Raw genomic sequence first — 8427 nt, forward strand, 5'->3', positions numbered from 1 at the left:
CTCTCTGTCCTTCATCCACTCATGCTCACTGTCTCTCTTTCAAAATAAGCAAATTTTTGAAAAAAAAAAAAGTGTTACCCTTTGAGAATGCATCTGTTACTTCAAGTGTCAATAACTGTCCATATGCCAGCAAACTTTCAAGTCTAGAGTTTCTAAGCTTTGGACATTTGTTTCGAGTAACTACTGAAGATCTCACAGGGATTGTCCAGCTGGCGTCTGAAATGCACAGAACTTGACTCGTTGTCTTCTCCCCAAAGTCATTCTTCTTTCTCTGTTGTCGATTTCTATAATGGTTTCACTACCCACCCAGCCATCTAAGTTAGAAGTTTAGGAGCCGTCCTCCGTGTTCCTCTCACTCCATTCTCACATTCAGAGTTGACAGAAGCTGGTGATGACTGCCGGCCTTATCGCTGGCTCCCTGCACCCTTTCCACTTTTCCGGTGTATGTCCACCCACAAGCCTTCTTAGAGACTCTGCTAGAGAGACTTCTCTGGCTGCTGCTACTCATATGGGGAAACCCAGAAGTGCCAGGGAGTTAAAGTTCCTGGGAACAGCCCTCAACGAATGACTGGTGGAACTTGATGGATGTATCTTGGGTAGGGACACTGAGGCACGTTCTATACCATCTCCCAGACGTCCCCAGGGAGTCTGAGTACCAACTGTGCACAATTGTAATCTCTCTGTTTATGCATCTGAAATCGTTCCCATCCCTTTTTCATCCTCTACCAATGCTTGCTTGGATCAGTTCTCAAATAAACTCCTTGCACTCAACTGCTTCTTTCTGGGCCTGCTTCTTGGGCTGTTCAACTAAAACAGTGACCCAGTAAAGGAGTTGGGAATGGCTACACAGTTTTCACTAGGGATGACTGGCTCTTTGGAGGTATTCATGAATCACAAATGTAAGTGAGAAAATATGCATTTTTAAATAAGAAATTGGATAGTTGGAACTAGGTGCTGACAGGATCACCCGGTTGGACATGTTGCATAGACAACGGAAAATACGGAATTAGAGATCAAAGGAGAAGTACAGACTGGAGATAAGTATCTAGGAGTTATCAGTGTATCTAGGCAGGTACTAAAGCCGTGAAAATGGTTAAGGTGGCCCAAATGCCTGTGTACAGAGGAAAGGATAGGGAGAGTGGATTTTGTTCTACAACTAGCAGCCTGTGTAGCAAACGCTAACTGAACACCGGTCCTATCTTCTCCCCTAAAACTGGGTACAGGTAGGTAAGGAGTCATTTCTTACTGGTATTTAAATCCAGAGCCCAGCATGGTGCCTGGGGAGTAAATGTGGAATTAGCTTTCATTCACACTATACAGGGACCACAAAGCATGGATCAGACCTTAGATCTCCGTGCTCGGTCTTGAGGACAATGTTTTCCATGGTCTCTTATGAAAACCTACAGTCTCATCCACCCCCCGGCCATCCTAATCTGCTCCTGTGCTTTGCCGGTTGGCTGACTTAAAGTGTGTGGCCCCATCCCTTACACAGTGCTTGATTCGAGGGGGGATACTATAAGGCGGTCATCCTTCCTCGGCGCGACCTCGGGGATATTCAACCTTTCAGGGCCTCACCCCATTAATGGTAAATCCTTCATATAGTCGCTGTGAAACGAGACGATGCCTGGAAAGTGCTGAGATTCTTCAGCTTAGCACAGTCAAGAGGCCGTCAGGCCTTACTTTCTGCAGCTTGCACCAAGCAAACGACAGTTTTGTTAACTTATTTCATCCTGCAAGTAGAAGATCCCATGACAACCCCCCCACCCCCATTTTCCTATCGCCGGTAAGATGGTACCGCACTGCCTCGCTGCCACAAAGCGCTACGTGCTTTACGACAGTGTGCGACTCCGCGCCTGACAGGCACGCCTAGTCCCGCGGGGCCCGACCGCTCGGGCCAATCGCGCGGCGCCGGCCCCGTGACGTCCGCTGCGCCTGCGCCTGCGCAGGGCGGGGAGACCTTGGCGAGGTGGCCGAGGAACCTGGCGGAGGGGACGGCCGTGGCGGCGAGGAGAGTTGAGCGGCACGATGCAGAGCTGGAGCCGTGTGTTCTGCTCCTTGGCCAGGGTGAGGGCCGGCTGGGCGGGGTCGTGCGGGGCCGGAGGCGCCGACCGAGTCCNGCGGTCCTGGGGCGCACAGGCCTCTCCGCCGCGGCGGGGGACCGAGAACTCGCGCTTGCCCCGTCTGCTCCGGCCTTTCTGTATCCTGCCTTTCAGCCCGAGCCCGGCTCTCCGCCCTAGGGCGGCAGCGGGCAGGTGACCTTGGGCCCCGTCGGGAAGTGCCCCGACGCGGTCAGCCCCAACAGGTCGCCCTGGAAAGGTCTCGGAGGCCTCTTGGGGGTTTGCAGCTGTGAGGAGGGCCCCTGCCCCGCAGCGGCTGCGGCGGGCTGCCACANGGCGGCGCCTCTGGGCCGCGGGTGCTGGCCTCGGGCGCCCTGGGGGAGCCCGGCTCCGTCGGTGCGGGTCTCGTCAGAGCCTCCCCTCTGCCTGCTGTGGAAGAGCGGTTTGCTTTGTGTCTTTGTGCCTCACTGTCCCGGGGTCGCAGACAGTAGGCGTCCGGAGAGTTCTGCTCCCGATTGTGATGCAGTTTGTGAAACTGGAGTAGCTGTTGCACGTCTGCAACTGCTTTTCGGAAGTTACATTGTCTAATTTTCTGTTCCTATTAAAGGAGCATCTTTGTAGATCTTGCGCGGCAGTCTGAGTGAGGAAACAGTTACAAGTAGAAAGATTGTAATAATAGAGATTATTGGCTATTTAAGTTAGGGCTCTAAGAACTTTAATTGTGACGTGAAAACGATCCCTGGCACCAAAAATTACCCGTGCTTTCTGAAAATTGAATAAAACTTGACACCAGTGAGTATCGCTTTTTTATTGGGCTATGACATAGGTTGTTGGATATTCATAATGAAAAGATAGTGTGGTGAGCCGAGGTGGAAAAGGTTAAGCAATTGTCATGAAAGAGGAGAAACGTGTAATCTCCGTGTGGCAATGGAAGATACATTAATGATAGTAGGTGCTTGATAAAATTTGCTCCAGGTCATTACGTTTTCATGGACCTTCAGTAGTTCTCTGGTTTGAATTCACATTTTATAAAGTACAGTCATTTTCTTTCTTTTCTCCAGAGAGGCCATTTCAATCGAATATCTCATGGCTTACAGGGAGTTGCTGCCGTTCCTCTGAGAACTTACGCCGATCAGCCAAGTAAGTACTTAGTAAAACAGTTTTTCCTCACATTAGCTCCTAGATCCTTTGTGTTTAAATGTAAAAGTAAGTGAATAGTAGAGTAACGGATAATATAGTAGCTGGTGATAGAATTTGTTTGTTCATATATTTATTCACTTAAATGTTTATTGAGCACATAGTGTCTCCAAGTGGTGAACAAGGCAAAGCCCTGCTTAGAGTCTGGTGACGGAAGACAAACAATACTGAAGTAATAGGTAAATATTTTGGGTAGTGGTTGCAAATCAAAGCCAGCAACAGAGGGGGAAGAGACTATTTTAGATAGAGTGCCAGGGCTTTCCTAAGGAGATGATATCTGAGCGAAGGGCGGGGGTGAGGTTACTTCAGGCAGACAGAAACAACTAGGAAACGGGCTAAGGTGAGAATTAGCTTGTGAAGTTTAAGGCATCACAGGAGGGCGGGTGTGGCTGGAGCAGAGACCCAGGGGATGTAAGTCAGAGATGGGGGAGTGATCAGATAATGGGGGCTTTTGGAAGCAGGTGAAGGAGTTTGGATTTTACTCCAGGTGTGATGGGAACGCCAGTGAAGGGTTTTGAGCAGGGGAGTGAGTTTTGAATGTTTACATTGAAAAACAGGGGCTCCTGGGTGGCTCAGTCGGTTAAGCATCTGACTTCAGCCCATGTCACGATCTCTCAGTTCATGAGTTCGAGCCCCGCGTCGGGCTCTGTGCTGACAGCTCAGAGCCTGGAGCTGGTTCGGATTCTGTGTCTCCCTCTCTCTCTGCCCGTCTCCCCTGTTCACCTTCTCTGTCTCTCTCTCTCTCTCTCTGTCTCTCTCTCAAAAAGTTAATTCTGTTTACTGGGTGAGATTAAGTGTGGTGGTTGCTTGACACGGTTTAGAACGGTGAGATGGCTTTTTTGACATCCTGAGTGGAGATTTGATGGGCTTGTCAGAGACGTATGATGGGACTCGGAGCATGTGCCCTGACCGGAAGCTCTGGATTACGGAAATTTTCCTCTTTTTTAAAAAATATTTTTGAAGCTTCTATAAAGGATATATATTTTTTATTTTAAGTATTTAAAAGAGGAAGTTAATAAGCTAGTAGNTGTCTTGTAAGATTTGTGCTTCCGTTTTCCCCCCTTTATAACTGGCGGAACTGACTCAAAAGAGGTCCAGCTGAGAAGTGACAGAAATGGGAAAATTCTTCTGACTCTGGAGCCTACTTTAAAAAAAATTTTTAATTAAAATTAAAAAATTAAATTTTTTAAAATGTTTATTTATTTTTGAGAGAGCGTGCGCACGAGCAGGGGAGGGGCAGAGAGAGAGGGAGACACAGAATCCGGAGCAGTCAGCACAGAGCCCGACACAGGGCCTGCACCCACAAGCCGTGAGGTATGACCTGAGCCGAAGTAGGCTGCTTAACCAACTGAGCCACCAGGAGTCCCTGGAGCCTACATTTTTAACTTCTGTTCTATTTGGTCTGCTTCTGTTGACTATTTGTTGATCAGAGCAGCTTGAGGAGTTCAAAACTTATTATAATACAGTCTCTATTACAACATCTGGAAGGTGTTCGAATAACTGTATGAACCAGATTCATCAAGATTTGAAGAGTAGTGTGCGTGTTGTTGGTAGGACCTTCTATTTCATGACAGGAATGGACTCCCAGCGCGTAATCACTCACATTTGCTGCATTCATTCCTCGGTTCAACAGCTCTGGGATAGGTTCTGTGTGCTAGTGACTGGGATGTAGCAGTGAGCAAGTCAGACCAGATGCGGCTTTCATAGAGTATATAGTCCATTTGGGCAAGACAAGCATCCATCAAATAATCGTGGTAAGGACTCCGTAGGCTAAGGATAGGGGAGCCATGAAATCTCTGGACTGAGAATGTGCGCAGAATGCTTTCCCAAGGAAATGGCGTTGTTCTCTGAAAAGGGCTGGGGTGGGCGTGGAATGGGATGGGGTGTTCCAGGTAGAAGTAGCGGCTTGTGGGAGTATTTTGATGTGAGAAGGAGCACAGTGCCTTTAAGGAGCTTGAAAAGGGCCAGTGTGGCCGACGTGCATTGAACATTGAGAATTGACCTCTGCAGATAATGAAAGATCCTAACTCTATTTTAACAGCAGTTGCAAGTCTTTGGGAGTGTTTTAAGCAGAGGCCTGATACGATTTGTTTTTTGTTTTCTGTGTGTGTGTTGTTTTTGTTTTTCTTAAGTTTATTCTTGAGAAACAGCACAGATGTGTGCGTGAGCAGGGGAAGGGGGCAGAAGGAGAGAGGGAATCTCTCGTGGAGCCAGATTCTGGGCTTGATCTCTTGCACCACGAGACCATAACCTGAGCCGAAATCAGACATTTAACCAACTGAGCCACTCAGTGCCCTGATGTGCTCTGTTTTTTTTTTTTTAATTTTTTAAATGTTTTATTTATTTCTGGGGGGAGGGGGGGCAGTGTGAGTAGAGAAAGGTGAGAGAGAGAGAGAGAGACAAAGAATCCAAAGCAGGCTCCAGGCTCTGAGCTAGCTGTCAGCACAGAGCCCAACGTGGGGCCCGAACCCACGAACCGTGAGATCATGACCTGAGCCGAAGCCAGACGCTCAAGCAACTGAGCCACCCAGGCGCCCCTGATGTGCTCTGATTTTAAAGATCGTTCCTGTTTCACATTGGGGTTTTTATTGTAATGCTTTTCGCTTTTTCTCTCTTACTAGACTGGAAGAACCAAGGCTGTGTCGTTGTAGGTACCCCAAGACCTTAGAGTTGTATCTAGCTCAAGAAGTGCTTGTTGAATGAAGAAAAAAGACAAACCAGGGACGGAGAGAGTGATGTCTGGTCGGGTGTCAGTGGGAGAGAGCAGTGGGGCAGCGGAGGTGTGACGCGGGTTGGAGGTTGTGGGTTGGGAGGTGGGTCTGAGGAGGGAAGAGACACCTGGTGAGCGCCCTGTACGCACCTAGCGCCCTCCCGGGGTGCTGACATGCGTTGTTATGTCCGACCTCAAGCCCTGGGATGTCGGTGTCCCTGTCACTCTGTTATCCCTGTGACGTCAAGGCCAGAAAGCGTGAGTAATTTGCCCAAGAATTTAGGAAGAGGTAAGCTCGTGTTTGAACACAAGTTTCTTCCCTTTTTTCTTTTTAAACTTCAAATCCTTTTTTCTTTTACTATTTTTTCTCCTTACTTACGGATTCGGAAGGTTATAGGGTAATGATCAGAAAGTAAAGTTTTAGAACTCAAGATTTTAGAGGCGGGGCAGTTTTGGGTGATGACAGGTATAGGGTGTGATTGTGGAAGGGTCACTAAGTAGACTGGAGATTGAGGCCCCTCCACCCCCCAAAACAAGCAAACCTTACCAAGTAGCTCTTATACTCATTTAGTGAACTCGGTAATTAATAATCACTGCCTTGTGATATCTTACCACTTTTATGTTTAAAATAATCTTGATTTATGTATATTTTGAAATGTGCCTGTTTTCCCTGACTGTAGTGTCAGGTTACTGATGGTAGCAATTTCCTCTTGGGTAGGTGTTCATAAGTATTTGTTGGTTTCATTATGTTAATGAGGCAGCTTTTTGTCATTTTTGTTGGGAGTTCCTGATTGCCTTGGAGACGACGGGGCCCTCCGAGTGTCGTGCGTGGTATTAGGACAGACAGGTGTGGGAGCGGAGGCTTCCGAATGGAAAGAACCGGCTTTGAACCCTGGCTGTATCACTTATTGGTTGTGCAACATTATGCAGGTCATCTAGTCCCTCTCAGCCTTGGCTGCTCCCTGGGCAATGGAGTCTGATAATTGTGTCATGGAGACATAAGGAGGCTTAAATAAGACGCATGAAATCCTCAGCTCACTGCCTGGCACAGAGTAAATCATCCAGATGGTAGATGTTATTGCAGAGGGACTGCCTAATACACATCTTGCACTTTTTGATGGTTATCATTGATTTGTAACTCGACATGTGTATTTCAGTGGTGGCCTTGATGACAGTGTACTTGCTTTCCTCACAGTGATTTCATAAGTCACATTTGTAGAGCACTTTATCCTGCTTTGTCTCCTTCAGCCTGTGCAGCTGTTTTCTGCTGTACTTGGAGCTTAGTTGTCTTTCTCCTGGGGTACTGATTTTTGTGTCCTGTTTGGTTTTTCTTTTTGACTCTTAAAGGCTAGAGCTAATTTTCTAAAATTATCCATCAAGCGTTCCTTAATGTGTTTCATTTAATTATTTGTATCCTGGTTTTTAAAACTGTATGTGGGAATCAAATTGAGACATGCTTTTGGACAAGGGAGCGGTGAGTCAGAATCTGCGTCGTCAGCTTTTCACCTGCGTGCAGCCTTCGTGTAGGTGAGAGCCTCCTGGGTTGTCTTTCCAACATTTCATTCTGAAAAAGCTCAAACGTTTAGAAAAGCTGTAAGAATTTTCCAGTGAATGCTCATAGATGCTTCCACTGACATTTTACTGTACTTAAATTGTCACATATCTGTTCGTCCATTTAGCCATCCATCAGTCTGCGTTACTTTTTTGACACATTTCAAAAAAGACATTTTGCAGACATTCCCTAAATACTGGCGTGTTTTTGAAGGTGTGTTACTGGATCACACCCTCCTATAGTCTCAGGTGACTGATCTTTAGAGAAAGAATTTTCTTTTTGCCCTTCTTTTTTGCGCTCCCCAGCACTTTAGTGATATTCTGATGGCATGGTACATCTGTTATCTTCAGTGAGGGGTGAACTGTTTTAACTTTTTGGTATTTCGTGTAGTTAAAAAAAAATTCTAAGAGCATGTTGGGAAATGAAACTCAATTTTTGTGGCGTTTCTGTGTTTAAATTTATTCAATAAACATAATGCTTTAATCAGAAAACAGCTTAAAAATTCAAAGACACCTGTTTTTTATAGCTTGTGTTTCATTACTGTGAATTAAAAATGTGAACCCAAATTAAAGAATATTGTTGAGGCCCTCATTTGGTTCAGAACTTGAAAATAGATGCACACTTTATTAAGTACTTAATTCTGAACATGAATCAGGGAACCAGACCACGCAGCCAAAGAGCGCAAGTGCATCAGTGAGAATTGCAGCAGTACTTTTCTCGTGTATTAGACTGGCTATACATTTTTTTCATGTACTGAGTAATCCTTATTATCATCTGATATAACCAAGGAGAATCAGTACTTTTTATTCAGTAGGAAGGATTCTTAGATTTATGGGTTTGTGGGTTGGATAACTTCTTAGTTGTCTTTCAACACACAGGTTCTGTGTTTCTTTTCAGTCCCACCACAGACT

The 8427-nt window shown here is 46.3% G+C and overlaps 1 protein-coding gene across 1 annotated transcript in view; it reads left to right on the forward strand.

Annotated features, from left to right (window-relative positions):
- Window positions 1–1947: 1947 nt before the first annotated feature.
- Window positions 1948–8427, forward strand: part of DLD (dihydrolipoamide dehydrogenase) — a 28603-nt gene continuing 22123 nt past the window's right edge. The window contains exons 1-2 of the mRNA XM_077758320.1: window positions 1948–2064; window positions 3119–3197. Coding sequence (XP_077614446.1) covers window positions 2026–2064; window positions 3119–3197 — 118 coding nt within the window. The 5' untranslated portion in view covers window positions 1948–2025. The remainder of the gene's footprint in view (window positions 2065–3118; window positions 3198–8427) is intronic.

Source organism: Crocuta crocuta, unplaced genomic scaffold (assembly GCF_008692635.1).
Source record: "Crocuta crocuta isolate KB4526 unplaced genomic scaffold, BGI_CrCroc_1.0 scaffold103, whole genome shotgun sequence".
NCBI lineage: Eukaryota > Metazoa > Chordata > Mammalia > Carnivora > Hyaenidae > Crocuta > Crocuta crocuta.